This window comes from Lissotriton vulgaris, chromosome 9 (genome assembly GCF_964263255.1).
Source record: "Lissotriton vulgaris chromosome 9, aLisVul1.2, whole genome shotgun sequence".
In the NCBI taxonomy this organism is placed as follows: domain Eukaryota; kingdom Metazoa; phylum Chordata; class Amphibia; order Caudata; family Salamandridae; genus Lissotriton; species Lissotriton vulgaris.
Genome location: NC_141697.1, coordinates 1,194,934,710 through 1,194,955,926, shown reverse-complemented (window position 1 = coordinate 1,194,955,926; position 21,217 = coordinate 1,194,934,710). Strand labels below are relative to the sequence as shown.

Sequence of the window (21,217 nt, the reverse complement as noted above, 5' to 3'; positions counted from 1 at the left end):
GAGACTGCCTCCATGCATGCTCTAAATTTGAGGGCTGAATCGCTTGGCGACTGAGTGATGGAAACCATAATCTGGGTATCATCGGCATATGATAGCACCTCAAAACCGAAAGATCTCACCACCTTAGTGAGTGGGGTAACATATATGTTGAATAATAGAGGACTCAACGAAGAGCCCTGCGGTACCCCACATTGCACTGACTTAGAAGAAGAGAGAAAATTACCCATCTTAACTCTCTGCTCTCTATGATGTAAAAAAGAGGAGATTAAACTGAGAGCAGTGCCCTCTACACCAATCCCCTCAAGCCTGGAGATCAGGATGGACGGGGACAGGGTGTCAAAAGCTGCTGTGAGATCTAGCAACACCAGCAGAGTCAAGTGTCCCCTATCAACCTCAGAACAGATGTTGTTAATCACAACCGTGAGGGCAGACTCTGTGCTGTGTGCGGTATGAAACCCGTATTGAGAGATATCCAGCAGGTTAGAACTTTCCATAAAAGTGGAGAGATTTCGATTGAGGTGGGCCTCAAGTATCTTGGCCGGGGCTCGAAGTAAAGAAATAGGACGGTGGTTTTTTTTAAGACTCCCGGATCCAGAGAGGCCTTTTTGAGCAGCGGTTTAACAACAGCAGTTTTCCATGATAGAGGAAAAATCCCCCTGCTAATAGCCAGGTTCATGACCTCTAATAAAGGTGGAAGAACAACCTCTCTACAGATCTTTAGGGTTTTTAAAGGACAGGGATCCAAGGGTGAGCTTGACTTAGTGGCGTCAAGAAGGCGGTTTAGATCTTCTAGGGTCAAAAGACGGAAGCCGGTGAGACGCAATTTGGGGTTAACTTCGACGGCCTCAACTTGGGGGCGGAGAGAGCGAAAGAGAGGAAGGTGCCAAGTTGGCATCCAGCTCCAGATTGAGAGTTTCGAGAAAATTGTGAATATCAGCAATTTTTGAGTGAAAAAAACTTGTGATATTATCACAAAGCTCCTGCGTCTCAATAGTGGGGTCGGCTACTTTAGGTGCAGAAAGTGTGTTGATTATTTTAAACAGATCTCTCGATGATTTTAGGGAGGCAGTAAGGTTAGTAAAGTGACTCCTTTTTTCTTCCACAATAGCCTTCTTATAGTCTCTCAACAATGATTTATGTAGGGCTTTTCCCAAGGAGTCAGGGTGAGCATGCCAAAACCTCTCCTGTCGTCTACACTTCTGTCGCAGAAGCCTGAGGCGATCAGAGTACCAGGGCCACGAGGGACTTTTACTGGCTGAGTAGTGCTGTTTTGCCGGAGCTAGGGTGTCTATTGCATTGGATAGGGCGTTAGACAAGCCTAGTGCGGCCATATTGGGATCAGACAGGGGGAGAGAACTGAAAGCATTCATAAATGGTGCAAGAGTAGCATCATTGATCTCTCTATAGTTCCTTCTGGTCTCCCATAGGTTACTCTTAGGCAGATTAGGTGGCATAGGATTAACATTAAGGTGGAATGGTACTGCCCGATGATCGGACCAAGTCAGAGGGATGGCACAAGACTTGGGGGGTAAGGAACTTGGAGGCGGCAGAGACCCCGAGTGTTCCTTGGGTGCTGCTGTGTGCCCCCCCCCCAATCCACGCTGGATGCGGACAATAGCAAGGCGTAGTAAGCCAGGGACCCGTACCTCACCTACACAGCCCAGGCGCATCAGTGAAGGAAAACAAGGCGAACTTGGGGGCGAGTGGCACAGGCAAAAGACGAGACTGTGAGAGAGACCTCGCACAGAGTCGGACTCCTACGATACAGACACCCGTCCATCCACACGTCACTTACTATACTGACTACTGTGCATGACTTCAAGCTTGGCGGTTGGCTGGACATAGAGGCCAGAGAGGCACAGAACACTAAGAAATGTGACGCGTAACTCCATCCCGAAGGCAACATGTCGGGCAGGGGCACACAAAATCAGAGTGTGCAAGCCAAGCTGGATAAATTTGCCTACGACAAAGGATTCCCGCCACTCCCCGAGGGACGCAGCTCATCGGTAAAGGATCGGAAGAAAATGGGGGTAAGAAGGTAACACTGGAGGACATTATGGCAGCCCTTTCAAGTGTCCAGACCACAGTGGGTTCTATATCTACGGATGTCAATCTGCTCCGGGCAGACTTCCAGAAAATGACAGACAGAGTCAAAGAGGTGGAGATCGTCACAAAATTCTTGGTGGCGGATAAAACAGAACTGCAGGCGGCCCTGTCCCATTTGGAGGCAGACAACAAGCAGCTAGCGGAGAAGCTTGACGACCAGGAAGGACGCTCGCGCCGGAACATTGTATGTATCCTCGGTATTCCAGAAACTGAAGGAACCCAAGCAATGGACCTATATGTAGAGGAGCTGGTGAAGACGAGACTGCAACTAAAGGGCCTATCCAGTTTTTTCTCGGTGGAAAGAGCCCACAGGGTCCCAGGCTGCAGGCCTAAACCAGGAGCTCCCCCTAGGCCGTTACTCGCCAGACTCTTCAATTTTCCGGATAGGGACGCCATCTTAGAAACATCGAGAGTCTCCCCACCAATTCGAATCCATAACTCGACAGTCGCCTTCTTCCCGGATTACACAGTGGCAGTCTCCCGGCGCCGGCGAAGCTTTATGGAAGTGAAAAAAGCTCTACGAGCGCAGGAACTGCCTTACTCCATGCTATTTCCCGCAAGGCTCAGGGTGGTAGCAGAGGACAAGACGTGGTTCTTCGAGACACCTGAGGCGGCCTATGACTGGCTCGAAGGCTGGCGTACAGTGGGAAAACAACGTAGTGGGCACAGAAGCCATCAACGTTATGAAGAAGAGAAGGACCCGAGCAGCCAAAGCACACGACGTCCGGATTCGAGCTACTCACCACGGACAGAAGCAGAGGTGGCCGATCAAGAATGACCCTACTAACCAGATTAGTTCCAGGAGAACGCTCCCTGACAGTAAAACCACGGTTGTGTCGCTTTTGGACACCGGACTGAAACGGGCCATGGAGGCGAAAAAGGAGTGACGCTTCCTTGGACTCTTTACCCCTGTCAAGCAAGTACTATGGTTGGGTTTGGGAATAAGCACTCTGCTGAGTTGGGGTGGCGGGCGGTTCTAAGTCCGTTAAGCAGGGAGGCAGGGTGGGGGGAGGGATAAGGGGAGGGAATGTTGAGACTTGGTCTAGTTTGGTTCTAGTTTACATAGGCATCGACAGTAAGGCAGAGAATCGAAAGGTGAGAAGACCCTCGAAGATGTTGAATAGATGGCATTTCCAGACATACACACACAGCACTCGTGACAAGGGGTACACAACCTGACGGAGCCAAAACCCCAGCCCAGGTAACCCAGATAACATCTCTAGAGCTAGTCACATGGAACGTCCACGGACTGGGTGATAAGATAAAAAGGGGGCTAGTACTGCAAGCCCTGAAGTGCCAAGGCCCCACATTAGCATTACTGCAAGAGACGCACCTCATAGGGACGAGATGCAAAGCACTGGATAGATGGGGCTATAAGATGGTGGTACACTCAGAGTTCTCCTCGGGATCCAGGGGGACAGGAATCCTAGTGAAGAAAAACTCTCCCTTCATGGTGCTCCGGACTAAGATAGATGAACAGGGGCGGTTTGCAGCACTACAGGGCCAATGGGAGGGCAGACTCCTTAATGTGGTATCAGTATACATCCCCCCGGCACTACACGTAGTGAGTGAATTCCTCCTTGCCCTGAAGGAAGGCGACCTTATTATGGGAGGGGACTTTAATACCACAATGGATGCCTCCAGGGATAGATATCCGCCCGACCCCCACCGCTTGGCGCCTCTCGCTTCCAGGGTTTCACAGAAGCAATAGGCCTGACAGACGTTTGGAGACACGCACACCCCACGGCACACCAATACACATATCACTCAGTGGTGCATAATAGTCTGTCCAGGATAGACTATTTCATGATGTTAAATGCGAGCTTGCAGAATGTTGTGGAGGTGGATATCAAGCCCAGGGGTAGCTCTGATCACTCTCCGGTAGTACTGACTTTCTCCTACCAACAGAAATCTCGCCGGCGAATATACCCTATCCACCCTGGGTACCTCCATGTTCCCCAGATAAAAAGGGACTCATGTGCAGCCACAAAGCATTATTTTGCAGAAAATGTAACGTCGGTCACTTCACCCTCAATAGTGTGGGAAGAATACAAGACCGTCTTAAGGGGACAAGCAATAGCTTCTATCACAGGACATAGGCGAGAGAAGGAGAAGGAACTCCTAGAGTTAGAAATAGCACTACAGGCAGCTGACACAGAACACGCAACAAATCCCACACCAGACACGGCGCATACCTTGCATCTTAAACAACAGCAACACAGAGCACACCTGCAGGAAAAGACGGAAGCTAACGTAGCAGCAACTAGACACAACGTATATGACATAGGGGACAAAGCGGGTAAACTGCTGGCATGGCTAGACAAGCGAGAGAATGGCAATAGGGGAATACGAGAGAAAAGGCAAACAGGGGGACATCTCACGACAGACCCGGAGGGAATAGTAAACACACTGGCACATCACTTTTGAGAAGTTTACACACCAACATCGAGGATAACGGAGGAAGAAGTAATAGAGTTTGTAAGGAATATAGAGATGCCAACATTGACACAGGAGGCTTCCCAAGAATTGGAAGCAAACTTTACGATCGAGGAATTGCAATTAGCAATCAGATCGATTCAGTCAGGAAAAGCGGTAGGACCCAATGGAATCCCGATCAAATGGTATAAACGAATGGCAGAAACCGTGAGCCCGCCTCTACTGGCAATGTATAACGAAAGCCTAGAGAAGGGCGAGCTGCTGCTAGACCAACGGCTAGCAACAATTGTAGCGATCCCTAAACCTGACAAGCCCCTGTCTGAATGTACCTCCTACCGCCCTATATCTCTACTAAATGCAGAGGCAAAGATTCTAGCTAAATTATTGGCCAACAGGTTGATAACTTACCTACCTCACTTAATACACCCAGACCAATCGGGCTTCATGCCTAACAGGAACACAGCACTAAACCTCCAGCGTCTCCATGAGTGCTGGCGAAGGCTCCGTCACTGTCGGAACCGGCAGTGATACTGTCACTAGATGCGAAGATGGCCTTTGATATGGTAGAGTGGAAATATCTCTTTGTGGTTTTTCCACGTCTGGAGTTTGGTCCCATATTCTGCACGTGGATACGGCTCCTATACACGAAGCCCTTGGCTCGGGTAATAGCTAATGGACACACGTCAGACGAGATACCGCTGGCGAGGGGGACGCGTCAGGGTTGCCCCTTGTCACCGCTCCTATTCGCGCTGGTCCTAGAGCCCCTAGCAACACTGATTAGAGGGACCCCATTGCTGACAGGAATACAATCGAGGGATGGTTGGGAGGAGCATCTCTCCCTCTATGCAGATGACATATTGGTGTATTTAACAGACCCGGAACGCTCTATACCAGAGCTCCTCAACATATGCGATAACTTCGGCAAGATGTCGGGGTACCTGATAAATTGGTCTAAATCGGTCCTATATGTATTACAGGGAGGGTTGCCGCGCCTACCTTCCGACTGTCTGCTCGTAGTAACGAGTGACTCCTTTAAATACACATACACATTACGAAAGACCCAATAGAATTTTTTTCCAGAAACCTGACATCCCCCCGGAACGATTGAAAAGAGACGTGATTCACTGGGCATCCCTACCCCTCACGTTACTGGGGAAAACGGCATTGTACAAAATGATGGCCCTGCCACGGTTTCTTTACGCCCTTGACAACACACCATTTCCTGTCCCACCCCGATATTTTAAACAAGTGAATGCACAAGTGTCCGCACTACTCTGGGGCCACAGCCCTGCACGTATAGCACAAGCAAAACTGCATAAGAGTTGGTATGAAGGCGGAATAGCACTCCCAGACATACAGTTGTATTATTGGGCTACACACCTTAAGGTCATCAACCAGTGGATCCGCGCTCCTCAGGATGATCCGGCATACAGGGCGGATAGAGACCACCTGGGTACGAACAACATGCTTACAGCCCTATACAACAAAGGGCTGGCACTGAAACTGGAAGGCTCTACAAGACACATGGTCACATTGTGGCACGCAACACAGACCAAGTTAGGATGGAGAGGGGTTATCACTAAACTTACTCCACTCTGGGACACCAAAAACCTGGGACAGATGAGAAATATCAAAGGGTTTGACCGGTGGGACAGCATAGGCATTTCCACGGTAGGCGACCTGTGGGACGGGGGGACGGTGATACCCTTCGGCCAACTTCAGTCACAATATGACTTGGGGCCAACCGAGACATATAGGTACACTCAAATAAGGCACGCACTACTGGAGGTGATACCGCTAGATACGGAAGTCCCAGAATCAGCCCCGTTAGAAGACCGACTGCTCACTGAACACATGCAAAAACGAGCCACGTCCTTCACATACAGAAAGCTAATCAACAACCTGCCAGACCCAACAGTAGATCTGCGGGGAAAATGGGTGATGGAGGTGGGCGATATAGTTGATTCAGAGTGGCAGGAGAACCTAGCTTCTCCTAGGGAGGTGGGAATCTCTGCAAGGTTCCGGTTGGTATAACTTAAGATTTTACACCGAGTGTATTACACTAGGACCATGTTACATAAAATACAAAGAGCGCAACATCCATATTGCCTTAGAGGGTGTGGAGAGGAGGGGTCGTTCTTCCACACAATGTGGGACGGTGCAGCAATAATGGACTACTGGCGGAAGGTGCTACGTACAATATCGCAGGCGATGGGGGTGTCGATTCTCCCTGACCCACGTAGATGCCTGCTCAACATATGGGAGCCCAATGACCTTACACGGTACGGACAAATATCGATCACGTTGGGGCTCATGGTAGTGAAACGAAATATTGCGCAGAAATGGGGGGCAGTGGAAACACTGTCATTAGCAACTTGGTGCAGGGAAATGGATCTGACTATGGTCACGGAAAGGACAGTGTATGCCAATCGAAAGAGCCCCCGAAAATGGACATAAATATGGGCAGCCTGGAATACGTATAGGGGGACAACCTTCTGGACAACCTGGCCAACCTCGGACTCAAACAACTTGTTGACACCCCCACCCACTTAGCCGGACACACGCTCGACCCTATCTTCACCTCCAGCAAGCCCATCTCCTTCGACCGCACCACAGCTCTCCACTGGACGGACCACAGCTGTGTGCACTTCAGCTACAAAACCACCCTGACCCACAACCGCCCACAACCTATTCCTCGGAGAAACTGGAACAAAATCTCCTCCGACCAACTCCTCACTTCACTCAACCAAAACCCCCCCACCCTCCCATTGGACCCAAACCAAGCGGCCACCAATCTCAAGCAATGGATCACCCATAGTGCTGAAGAATTAGCACCCCTGAAAAAGCACCAGATCAAATCAGCCAGCAAAAAAGCTCCTTGGTTCAATGATGACCTAAATAAATCCAAGAAGCTATGCCGCACCCTGGAGAAAACATGGAGAAAAAACCCAACCACCGACAACATGGCCACCCTCAAGGCAGCCACTCGCAAACACCACCAACTGATTCGATCCGCCAAGCAATCAGCATTCAAGGATCGTCTCGACAACAACACTCACAACAGCAAGGAACTTTTCAACATCGTCAAAGAATTCACCAACCCCACCGCAGCATCTAACGACATCACTCCCTCCCAAGAACTCTGCGATGCGCTATCCTCCTTCTTCTACAACAAAATTGCCGACATCCACAACAGCTTCGAGAATACTCCCAGCGATCAACCCTCCCCTCCTCCCTCAGATCCTACCCCGCCAACTAACATCCTTAGCGCCTGGAACCCAATCACCAGTGAAGACACCATCCGCCTAATGAACTCAATCCACTCTGGCTCGCCAACCGACGCCTGCCCCACCACATCTTCAACAAAGCCGACTCCATCATCGCACCCCATCTCGGTGATGTCATCAACTGCTCGTTCAACTTTGCCACCTTCCCAGAAAGCTGGAAACACGCCGAACTCAGCGCCCTTTTGAAGAAACCCACAGCAGACCCCTCCGAACTTAAAAACTACCGACCCATATCCCTCCTCCCATTCCCGGCCAAAGTCATTGAGTAAGCCGTCAACAGCCAGCTCGCCGCCTTCCTTGAATCCAACAACTCCCTCGACCCCTCTCAATCCGGATTTCGAGTAACCCTGGGCGTAGTGGGGCTTCGCTGAGCTACGTGAAGTGGGCGAGAAACTACGCCCACCTCCGCACTCCGCGTAGCCCCACTACGCACCGCAGGCCTCCCTCCCGCCCTCCCTAAATACTTTAAATTACAAGTGTAAAAGAATTAAAAGGCACTTACCTTGCCCGCCGCTGCCCGCCGCTGCCCGCCGCGTCCCCGGGGCTCGCTATCTTCATTGCTGCCGTCTTGTGTACTAATGCGCATGCGCGGGCGGCCGCGCATGCGCATTTTTTCATGAGAAATGCGCATGCGCGGCCGCTCGCGCATGCGCATTTGTACACAAGGCGGCAGAATGAAGATAGCGAGCCCCGTGGACGCGGCGGGCAGCGGCGGGCAAGGTAAGTGCCTTTTAATTCTTTTACACTCCTAATTTAAAGTATTTAGGGAGGGCGGGAGGGAGGCGGGTGGCGGCCAGCTACGCTCCGTCTGCGGAGCGTGCGTGGTGCCGGATTCTACGCCTGCTACGCAAAATGCGTAGAAGCCGGCACTACGCACACTCCGTGCACGGAGCGTAGCCGCCCGCCCAGGGTTAATTTCGAGCCAAACACAGCACCGAAACCGCCCTCATTGCAGCAACAGACGACATCCGAACACTTCTGGATAACGGAGATACAGTTGCCCTCATCCTACTCGACCTCTCCGCCGCTTTCGACACAGTCTGCCACAGCACCCTCATACAACGCCTCAGCAACATCGGCATACAAGGCAAAGCCTTGGACTGGATCATCTCGTTCCTAACTGGGAGAACTCAGAGAGTCCGACTTCCTCCATTCAACTCAGAGGCCACTGAAGTCATCTGCGGAGTTCCACAAGGATCATCAATCAGTCCCACCCTCTTCAACGTTTACATGAGCCCACTCGCATCCATCGCGCACCAACACAACCTCAACATCATCTCTTACGCCGACGACACCCAATTAATCCTCTCCCTCACCAAAGACCCCAACACCGCCAAGACCAATCTGCACGAAGGCATGAAAGAAGTAGCCGAATGGATGAAACACAGCCGCCTAAAACTCAACTCAGACAAAACAGAGGTGCTCATCCTAGGATCTTCCCCCTCTGCCTGGGACAACTCTTGGTGGCCTTCCGCTCTGGGCACAGCACCCACACCCACAGACCACGCACGTTACCTTGGCTTCATCCTAGACTCCTCTCTCTCGATGTCCAGACAAGTCAACGCAGTCTCATCTTCCTGCTTCAACGTACTTCGCATTCTCAAAAAGATCTTCTGCTGGATCCCCCTCGAGACAAGAAAGACGGTCACCCACGCACTGGTCACAAGTCGACTGGACTATGGTAACACACTATACGCCGGAATCACAGCAAAATTACAGAAAAAACTCCAACGCATCCAAAACGCATCAGCAACACTCATATTGGACATCCCTCGCCAAGATCACATCACCGGACACCTAAAAGACCTCCACTGGCTTCCCGTCAACAAAAGGATTACATTCCGTCTTCTCACCCACGCACACAAGGCCCTCTACAATCTAGGACCCAAATGCCTCAACACTCGACTGTCCTTCTACAAACCCACCTGCCAACTAAGATCGTCCAATCAAGCCCTCGCCGCAGTCCCGCGCATCCGGAAATCCACCATGGGAGGAAGATCCTTCTCCTTCCTGGCGGCCAAGACCTGGAACTCACTCCCCACTCGCCTCCGCCTTACTCATAACCACATCTCCTTCAGAAAAGAACTTAAAACCTGGCTATTCGACAAATAATGAACCCCTTCCCAAGCGCCTTGAGACCCTCTGGGTGAGCAGTGCGCTATATAAATGCCCGAACTTGAACTTGAACTTGGATATATGTGACCCATTGCCAGATCCCGAGGGCGATAGCACGGATGAAGAGTGAGGACGGGTTGATGGGAATGGTAGGGATTGTACTGACGAGGGAGATACTACAGAAAAGTTGGGTTACTATTGACTTCATTACGCCAGGATATTCGGCTGTATACAACCTAATTACATTATGTGATTCTCTGTACACTGTCATTATTGCCTATGTGTTGAATGAAAACAATAAAAACTGTTAAAAAAAAAAACCACACACAGCATGCTACCACCACCACATTACCGGCATGATCCCGTAAGGGGGAAAGTAGTACTTCACGTGATTGTAGCCCCTGCTGACATTGTTTAATCTGCATTCTTGTGCTGCCTCGACTGTGCATTCATTGTGGTATTAGCTTTGCACTAAACATAGTCTGTCCCAGTTTCACTTTCCAAACTCCATTTTGGAACCTGGCTTGTTGTTTACTCGATTGTCCCGCCTACCCTCCCAGCTAACGCCTCCCTGCTGACCCTCCCACGCTCCACCCCCCTCGACTATCCATTTAAGTCGAATGCCCCAACGCGCAGCGTCCACGCGCTACAGCCGTGCCGAAGGTGCGCCAAAGGTAAGCCCGTCTACGCCCGTCCGCGCCAAGGCCGCGCCCAGCGCCAGACCCCCTGGCCCCCGTCCCACCCACCCCACCCGCATTACATACGCCGCCTCCACCCTCTTAGCCCTAAACCCCGGCCGACTCCCCAACTGCGCCCAAGCCGCCCCCGGACACACCCATGGACACTTCTCATGCAACTCCTGCAAGTTTGACGGCACCAAGACCAACTCCTCATCCACTAACACCAAACAGAGACCTGACACCAACCACCTTAAATGCATCCTGCTCAACACCCGCTCGGTCCACAGACACGCCATCGACCTCTGGAATCTACTAGACACCATCTCTCCGGACGTCGCCTTCCTAACAGAAACATGGATGAACGCCTCCTCAGCTCCAGACATCACCATTGCCATCCCAGAAGGTTACAAGATCATCCGAAAAGACCGCATCAAGCAAACAGGAGGAGGCATCGCTATCGTCCATAAGAACTCCATCCGCATCTCAACCATCTCAGACGTCAACCTCGCTAGCGCCGAGCACCTTCACTTCCAGATCCACACCGACCCCAAGACCACATTCAGAGGCACCCTCCTCTACAGGCCACCAGGACCCCGTGCACAATTCAGTGAAGACATCACTGACTTTATCACCCCACACGCCCTCCCCTCCGAGGATTACATTCTATTGGGAGACCTCAATTTTCACCTGGAAAAAAGCAACGACAGCAACACCACTACCCTGCTGGACAATCTCGCCAACCTCGGACTCAAACAACTTGTTAATACCCCCACTCACCACGCAGGTCACACTCTCGACCCTATCTTCACCTCCAGCATACATATCTCCTTCAGTCACACCACAGCTCTCCATTGGACGGACCACAGCTGCGTTCACTTTATCTACAAAAAGACCACAACCCACAACCATCCTCAACCTACTCTGCGAAGAAACTGGAACAAAATCACCATCGACCAGATCTCCTCATCGCTTCTTCAAAACCCCCCTGCCCACTCTTCGAACCCCAACCAAGCAGCCATTAACTTCACTCAATGGCTAACCAACAGCGCCGACAGCCTAGCACCCCTGAAAAAACGTCAAATCAAACTAGGCAGCAAAAATGCCCCCTGGTTCAACGATGATCTTAAGAAATCCAAGAAACTCTGTCGCTCACTTGAAAAGACATGGAAAAAAGACCCAAACACCAGCACCAGGTACACGTTCAAAAACGCCATCCGCATACACCACCAACTGATCCGAACCGCCAAGAAAGCCGCTTGCAAAGACCGACTTGATAACAACGCCCACAACAGCAAGGAATTATTCAACATCGTCAAAGAGTTTACCAACCCCACTGCCAACTCCAACGACATCACTCCCTCTCAAGCCCTTTGCGACTCCCTAGCTTCGTTCTTCCACGACAAAATAGCAGACATCCACAGCAGCTTTGACAACCATCCTGGAGACCAACCCACCCTACCTTCTGCCGTACCCCCACCCCCCTTGAACATCCTTAATGACTGGAACCCAATCTACACTGAGGACACCATCCGCCTGATGAACTCCATCCACTCAGGATCCCCCACAGACCCATGCCCTCACCACATCTTCAACAAAGCTGACTCCGTCATCGCACCCCACCTCCGAGATGTCATCAACTGCTCCCTTAACTCCGCCACCTTCCCGGAAAGCTGGAAACACGCCGAACTCAGCGCCCTTCTGAAAAAACCCACAGCTGACCCCACCGAACTCAAAAACTACCGCCCCATCTCGCTCCTTCCATTCCCGGCCAAAGTCATCGAGAAAGCTGTCAACAACCAGCTCGCTGCCTTCCTCGAAACCAACAAATCCCTAAACTCCTCTCATTCTGGCTTCCGAGCCAAACACAGCACTGAGACCGCACTCATCGCAGCAACAGACGACATTCGAACTCTACTGGACAATGGAGACACAGTCGCCCTCATCCTCCTCGACCTCTCCGCAGCCTTCGACACAGTCTGTCATAGCACCCTGTTACAACGCCTCAGAAACACAGGAATCCAAGGAAAAGCACTGGAATGGATCACCTCGTTCCTTGCCGGAAGAACACAGAAAGTCCGCCTCCCACCATTCAAGTCAGAGGCCACTGAAGTCATCTGCGGCGTGCCACAAGGATCTTCACTCAGCCCCACCCTCTTCAACGTATACATGAGCCCCCTCGCGGCCATCGCACGCCAACACAACCTCAACATCATCTCCTACGCTGATGACACTCAACTGATCCTCTCACTCACCAAAGACCCTAACACCGCCAAAACAAACTTACATAAAGGAATGAGAGAAGTAGCCGAGTGGATGAAGCTCAGCCGTCTGAAACTGAATTCCGACAAAACAGAAGTCCTTATCCTAGGTACCTCCCCCTCCGCCTGGGACGACTCGTGGTGGCCAGAGTCCCTTGGAAAAGCACCCATCCTGACGGACCACGCACGGAACCTGGGCGTCATTCTGGACTCCTCACTCTCGATAACCAGACAGGTCAACGCCGTTTCATCATCTTGCTTCAACATCCTTCGCATGCTCAAAAAAACATTTCGCTGGATCCCCACCGAAACTAGAAAAAAGGTCACCCACGCACTGGTTACAAGCCGCTTGGACTACGGAAACACCCTATACGCCGGTACCACCGCAAAACTTCAGAAAAAACTCCAACGCATCCAGAACGCATCAGCCAGACTCATACTAGACATTCCGCGTAAAGACCACATTTCTGGTCACCTGAAAAACCTCCACTGGCTCCCCGTCAATAAGAGGATAACATTCCGCCTCCTAACCCACGCACACAAAGCACTTTACGAACTTGGACCCGAATGCCTCAACACACGACTTTCCTTCTACACCCCCTCCCGCCAGCTACGCTCCTCCCACCAAGCCCTTGCTGCTGTACCTCGCATCAACAAAACCACCATGGGAGGAAGATCCTTCTCCTACCTGGCAGCCAAAACCTCGAACTCACTTCCCACTCACCTTCGCCTCACTCAGAACCACCTAGCATTCAGAAAGCAACTTAAAACCTGGATATTCGACAAGCAATTCCCCACCCTTCTCCAAGCGCCTTGAGACCCTCTGGGTATGTAGCGCGCTATATAAATCATTTGAATTGAATTGAATTGAACTGCCACTACTAAGACCACGATTGGTTAGCCCTCCTGTTACAGGTTGAGTCCATGGTCAGTCTCTTGTCAAAGGCAGGCCTAGGCCTTAACACATACACTACAATTGTGTGAGTTTGGGGCCAAAAATACTAAAAAGACACAAATGTACACCATGCAGGAGACATTCCCATCACAACAGTGCCTCAGCACACATGTTGCTTTCAGTGACGTTTGCTGTGATTTCCCCATTTGCTTTCAAAGACCAAATTCCATAATGCATTATTATAGACCCCTTGAAGTAGTAGACAAAATCACACATCATTTAGACCCTTATTACCTCCAATCTGACCTCTCTAACTTTCTTCCAATCATCGCGCAGGATAAAATCCAACACATTAGAATGGCTGTGAAGCTTGGGTTTCCGGCTCAGACTGTTTACCAACAATGGTTCCAGGTTCAATTTTCACCTCATTGTCTCGGAGTTGTTTCAAGAGCTGTCTACGGTGCTAAAATACAGAAACTACTTGTTGTCAACAACACTACCCTACCCATGGATGTAGGTTCTATGTACTGAGTAAAATTCTGTAGATAATTAGCTGCAGCCACCCAAAAAACTCATGCAAAGGTCACTTCAGAAGCAGCAACAATTATACATAGATATGAGTGGTCGTGTATGAGAAGGGCTGGAGGTGAGAAGGCCTATTGAGTTCACTTCTTGACAACACAAGGAAAGTACAACCCCACCCAGCGGCCACTGGGCTATTCTAGACCTTCTACATAAGAGACAAGTGTCTCCTTAATATATTTTTACCACGGCTAATCACTGGTTAAATACCCAGGCCAACTGTGATCAGAGTTCCTAACAATCTTTCGTTCGGTCCAGGACCTATCTGAAGTAATTGATTGTCTGTCTTATTCCCAGTGGCCAACTGTACAAAAACAACAAGTATCTCAATCAGAAACTTGGTATGTAAAGAGACCAGTACTTGAAACAGCAGGGAATTTGCACAACATTTGTATTCAATTGTAAGGCTTATTCAGAGCAGTGCAAAACTTGTAGCAATTAATGGTAAACAGATTCCACTGCATTCTAAATCTCCTGTTGATTTTAAGCCACGTGGTATCTGTGAAATTAACAAAAAAATGATAATTAAGTGAAACAACTGAAATGCATCTTTTAATATCTTTTTAGATCTGGCTTTGAGAAAGCTTTAGCTATCTCTTCAGAGTATTCTTTGTACAAAAAAGTCATCCATAATATACACAGAGCAGCTTTTGGTTAACAGGCTTCACCCAGTGGTCTGTTAAATTGTTCTTCACATTTTGCTTCTGCCCAACACAGCATACAGCATGGCGCAAGGATCAGCATTCTTTACCCACGGCTCCCTTCAATTTGAGTAACTTCACTAACAGCCATATTCATCAATCTCCCGTTTTGCGAGGCCATAATAGCGAATTATAGCGATTCGCTATTAAGGACTCGCAAAACGGGATTCATGTAGGATTAGCAAAAAATATTGCGATTCCTACTGATTCCTTATTTGCGATTAGCAAATTGCTAATCGCAAATAAGGAAAAAACTCCCCATTCATTCCTATGGGCCAAAAGGCCCATAGGAATGAATGGGGAGTATTCCTTATTTGCGAATAGCAATTTGCTAATCGCAAATAAGATTGCGATTTGAAGGGTGCCAGGGGTGTCCAAAGGACACCCTGTAGCACCCCTCAAATGCACATTTGAACAGGTGTTGCGCACACAGATGTCCAGAGGACATGTGTGTGTGTAACATGCAAGAGAAAAAAATGCACTAAAGTGCTTTTTACTCTTTTTTCGCAATTTACCACAAAGTCAGATTTCGTGGTAAATTGCGACCAAATATTGCGAATTCGCTATTTAAAAATGGGTGATGAATTGGATTTAAGGAATCTCTATTAGAGATTCCTTAAATCCAATTCCTCGCAAATATGCGATTTCGGTAATAGCGATTTTTGCATTTGGGATGATGAATCCCAAATGCAAAAATCGCACTCGCAAACGGACAGATTCTCAGAATCTGGCCATTTGCGAGCGCAATTCATGTTCATGAATATGGCTGCTAGTCTCTCCACATTGTTCATGTCTATTAAATTACAAGTCACTTCTCTTTGGAGAAACCCGGTTCAAAATGCACCTTTTTATGTGTGCATTATTCATCTTAATTTGAAATAGCCACTCTTTTTTGCCTGCACCAAGGTCGATGGAATTTCTTTTTTTTTATTTTTCATCTTCTTTATAAAGTTGCTCTACCTCCATTAGTAAGTGTGTTAATGACTCTATAACATTGCAGCTGTCTGTGAATCCAGTGCTTTGCTAGGTCTTATGTTTTTGTATTCTGGTCTCCTTCTCAAATATGGCGGCCAGGCTTAGATGCCAAAGTGTTTTTGTTTGTTTTCTTTTTGGCATATATTTGCAATAAAAAATATTCATTGCACCAGCTTGCAAAGGCTACACTTGTTTGGCCTTGTCAGTGCTTTTTTGCACTTCTCCTACAAATTCTATAAAAGTATAGTGCCACCTAAACGAAGTGTCGTTATTACAGAACAGAAACACTATAGACATATGATAAATATTTTTCTACAACAGAAAAACTATAGGCATGTAATATATATTGTCCTATCTGCGCATTGAATTTGCAGCCTTTTAGAACATTTTCTAACAGCATTAGTTATTAACAAATAAAAAAACTGCTTTTATTATTTTTTAATGAAAACCATTATTTGGCTTTGTAGTAAATTCCAGATACCTGAACTAGGTCCATGAGCAGGCCCGCTGCCACCATGCCCAGCCCGGCCAGGAGGATGGGCAGCAAGACCTGGCTGGCGATGCTGAAGGAGGTCTCCGGGAGAAACCCGTCGACAGACCTGGTGAGTTTACAAGTGAACCCTCGCAGCTTCTTGCCATGGTAGCAGAGCTCCAGCTCCAGCTGAGTGACCACCATGGTCAGCGCTGCTGACCCATCGCCTCGGAGTCAGGGACGGAAGACGGTGCCGCGCGCTGCCTGAGCCCCCGCATCCGCCCAGGTGTGCTGCCCGGCTCCTCGCAAGGGGGCGAGTTCAGTGTCAGGAGAGAGCTGGTGACGTCAATGATCGCCGGGTCGAGCTAAAGTCTGAAAGTATTCTCTCTAAATGGAACTATCTGGAAACACCTTGATATATGTGCGTCGGGTGAGCGAAGGGCAGAACAAGAAATACCTGCTTTTTCTCTAGTGCAAAAGTCCTTTATGATGTGAACCGGAGGCCCTCGGGCCACTCACTCCAAGCGACCCCTCCTGTCCTGGTGTTACCGTGCTTTACAAATAGTTCCAGCCAACAAGAAAGTTTGTCAGGCACCGCGCGGCAGTGGTTACATGGTTGTGACGTACTGTACGTCGACCGATCTCCAAACTGATCTTTGAAGTGCTGTAGCTTCCATTGGTGCAGCAGGTGCAAGGGCACCGGGGCCCAGAGTTCTGAGGGGCCCACTGAACCCAGATTATTGCAGTATTTTATAAATCAAACCCATGACCCACTGGCTGCGCAGCAGGTGCTTTGTCATTCCCACGCATAATCTCTTCATTGGAGGTCTTCTTTTTCAAGGTGAAGAAGGGTCAAAGGCCGAGAGAATTCCCACGAGCATGAAGAGTTGATACAGAGAGAAACTTGTGAACGCAAGGGCCGGAAGTTACCCAAAAAAGAGACCCTTGTTCCAGTGTGGCTGCTGCTGCAGTCTCAGGGTGTGAGATGGCAAAGCTGGGAAGATCTGCTCGCGCCGGGGTGACATCACTGTGATGTCCGGAGGACGGGGAAAACGGCGGACCAATGAGCTTCAAACACAAACCTATCTCCTGTCATCACTTGAGCGAGCAGCTAGTTACCAGAAGCCCAGATAAGCGGCACCGTTCCGGGAATACATTTAAAGCAGTGCTCATAACACCATGACAGAAAACAGGCCACCAGCGCGCGCGGAAGGCCACAGCCCGATTTCCCCCAACTTACATGTTTCATCTTTTAAAGACGGATTTGTTTTGGTATATACATTTATGATCGAGGCGCATTAATGAAAACCATCACAGTGGCAGATTTCCTGTGATTAAGGAAAACTTGAATATATCGCCTAAAATCGCACTTTCCAACCAAGGATTTAGAAACAGTGTACAGTGCAAGAAAGGTAAAAGAGACAGGCAGGGAACAAAAACGGCCAACTTTATCAGAGTTGTACTCATCAATGAGGTCTGTATGTATGAATGTATACAATGTATAAAATGAATGAACCCCACAATAGGTTTCTGAGCGCTAGGCATAAGAACACAACCGTATTATGATGGCAGCTAAATCAGTTTTGCACAGAACAAGCCTTCAAGGATGTCTGGCAGGCAAGGGAGTTCTCAACAAAGTAGAGTGCAAGTCATAAACTGTTTCACGAAAGCAAAAGGAACAAATGATGGACAGAATGCGAACCATTGCAAACAATCATCCCCAGTCACAAAGATATGGGTTTGTCCATCGTTCTTTTGCTCACCACACCACCACTGTTTGGACCCAGCCATATGCAAACCAGTCTAGACTCTGGTCCTCATGGGAACCGTCCAGACCGAACTGCCAAGCCAGTTTCTCCCTGGACCAGAAACAAGCATCCAGGGACCGGTTTTGGGGCATCACCCCTCATCAGCCAGGCGAGCTTGAATCTAGTGGCGCAGTGTGCACGGAACCCAGGTCTGGGCATACCGTTCCCACTTAGCGCAACAAAAGCAAAAGGAACAAATGATGGACGGAATGCTGAAAAATGCAAACATTCACCCCCATCCACAAAGATCTGGGTTTCTCCATCGTTCATTTGCTCACCACACCACCCCTCTTTGGACACAGTCATATGCAAATCAGTCTTGACCCTGCTCCTCATGAGCACAGTCCAGCTCAAACTGCTAAGCCAGGTCCTCCCTGGACTGGAAACAAGCATCCTGGAACAGGTTTTGAGGCATCACCCCTCATCAGCCAGGCTAGCTTGAATCCAATGGCGCAGTGAGGACGGTACCCAAGCCTCGGCATACCCTTCCCACTTAGGGCAACAAGAGCAAAAGGAACAAATGATGGGCAGAAAGCTGAACAATGCAAACATTCACCCCCAGTCACAAAGATCTGGGGTTATCCAATTGTTCTTTTGCTCACCACACCACCTAGTTTGGAAGCAGCCATATGCAAATCAGTTCCTCCCTGGACCGTAAACAAGTATCCTGGGTTCGGTTTCGGGGCATCACCCCTCATCAGCCAGGCCAGCTTGAATTCAGTGGTGCAGTGAGCACGGGACCCACGTCTGGGCATACCCTTCCCACTTACGGCAACAAAAAGGGATGCTTATTTCCAGTCCAGGGAGAACCCGGCTTGGCAGTTCGGTCTGGAGTGTTCCCATGAGGAGCAGGGTCAAGACTGACTTGCATATGGCAGGGTCCAAACTGGGAAGGCATGACCATAGACCATGGATCACTTTAGCCATGAATCAGATGCATCCCAAGGGAGCCTGAATATGGAAATATGTATTAATGCAGTTTAATGGCATAGGGCAAAACTCCCATTCATATAAAAGACAAGATGTAAGTCACTATCCTGAACTTCTCTGCCAGTCACATAATTGGGAATAAACAGGCCTACAAAGGAGTGGGCGCCCATCATCTGCTTTTCCATGCAGATTAGAATCATTAGATACGCTCTGTTAGGACAGCCCTTTCTACGACTTTTAGCACTGACAGAATGTTTTCCACTTTTATTAGCTAACAGCTACACAATAAAAGATTAAACTACAGGGATGATAGGAAGAGAGATTTGCAACCCATAAACCACCATGGGTATAGAACATGTTGCTTCCCTTTCTAAGATCTGGTCGCCTCACCTTCCCACCATGCCACATATGTGATGAACCTATAAACCTTGAACTCATACACGAATGGCCAGTATCAGCACTTCACTGGAAGTAATTTCATTTCTTTGTATAATGGATTGCTAAAAATAAGATGAGACCACTCTATGAACTAATTTGCTTTTCCTTCTGTGCTACTTGGAAATTTAAAAGGACAAGATCTTAAGATGGAAAAGCAGAAAAAAACACGAAATCAGTCTACATATATATATGATCAAAAAGATAAGCAAGAAGCACTGCAGTCTAGATAAGGTGAAAGACAAGTTGATTTGTGTCACCGTTCTTTCAAGCTATGATTAAGGCGTTTGTCAAGGGTGGTAGTAAAGTGTACTTATCCCTCAAAGGAGAAAGCCCAGTGCCTCTAGCTGACTGCAAATGTGAGCTGAGATTATCTGAACCAAGTCTGCCTCTTCACAGACATCTCAATGGGATGCCCAAGAAGTACTTCCCAAACTGTAACCAATGCATCCATGCACAGAACTGCCTTCAGAGCGTCTGAAAATCTCTTAGTTCCGTCCATATCTGTAGGATGCAACAAATTACAATGATGGCTGAGTTTGCCTGTCAAATGGAAAGAACATTATGATAGCAATGAATTTTAATGCCTCACCCATGCATAGAGGGGAGAAGATGCAGTTGATTTACTAACATGTTGCTGTCAAGAACTGCAGCATCTATGCTTCAAGCAGATGTACAGCCTTAGGCAGCTACATCCAGAGGGTTTTGTAATATGTTATTTGATGAGATGGCAACCCCCTGGAAAGAGATTTCACTTTATAAAATGAAGCACATCAAATACTGTTCTCAGAATAAGGCTTGGGGTTTTACTATTGCAATGCTCTATAACAGAAAGGCTTTCCCAGATGTCAAATGAACAACATTCAAATGTGTGTGTGTATATATATCTACATAGATATAGATATATATATATATATATATATATACACACACACACACACACATACATATATATATATATATATATATATATATATATATATATATATATATATATATATATATATATATATATATATTCACTGAAAAACCCATAGGTTTCAGGCCTTATACAGTTAGGAATTAGCATTTAAAAAACCATTGAAATTGCTCCTAAATAGTTAGTTGTACTAACTATATTTCGCGCACCCACAATCCACTGCTGATGATGTCACATATTACATCATTCATGACATGGTCAGTGACATCACTGAGGACATCTCAAATGACATCACTGATGACATCTCATTTGACATCACTGATGACATCACAGATGACATCATCCAGTGACTGTGCGTTTCTGTAAAGTTTAAATATGTTTTACATATTGAAGAATGAGTGGCTGTATAAGTGTCTGGATGAAGGATTTAGTAGGTGAGTGACTGACTGTATGAGTGAGTGATTAAATGTGTCTTACTAAATGCATGGGTTAGTGACTAAACTGTCTGAATGTGTGCATCAGTATGTCTGTTGTTGTGTAAGCTGCTGCATGTGTTGATCAGTAGCTATATGAGTGGCTATATGGGTTATTGACTGGTTGCCCAAGTATTTGAATGGG

At 48.3% G+C, this 21,217-nt stretch overlaps 1 protein-coding gene across 3 annotated transcripts in view; it reads right to left on the bottom strand.

The window, feature by feature from the left end:
• SLC41A3 (solute carrier family 41 member 3) overlaps positions 1-21,217 on the bottom strand; it is a 204,432-nt gene that overhangs the window by 114,982 nt on the left and 68,233 nt on the right. The window contains exon 1 of one of the 3 annotated variants that reach the window (XM_086939268.1): positions 16,517-17,470. The exons of the other annotated variants lie outside the window; for them this stretch is intronic. Within the exon in view, the coding sequence (XP_086795394.1) occupies positions 16,517-16,711 (195 nt within the window). The 5' untranslated portion in view covers positions 16,712-17,470. Of the gene's footprint in view, positions 1-16,516; positions 17,471-21,217 lie in introns of those variants that run through there. 3 annotated transcript variants of the gene reach the window in all.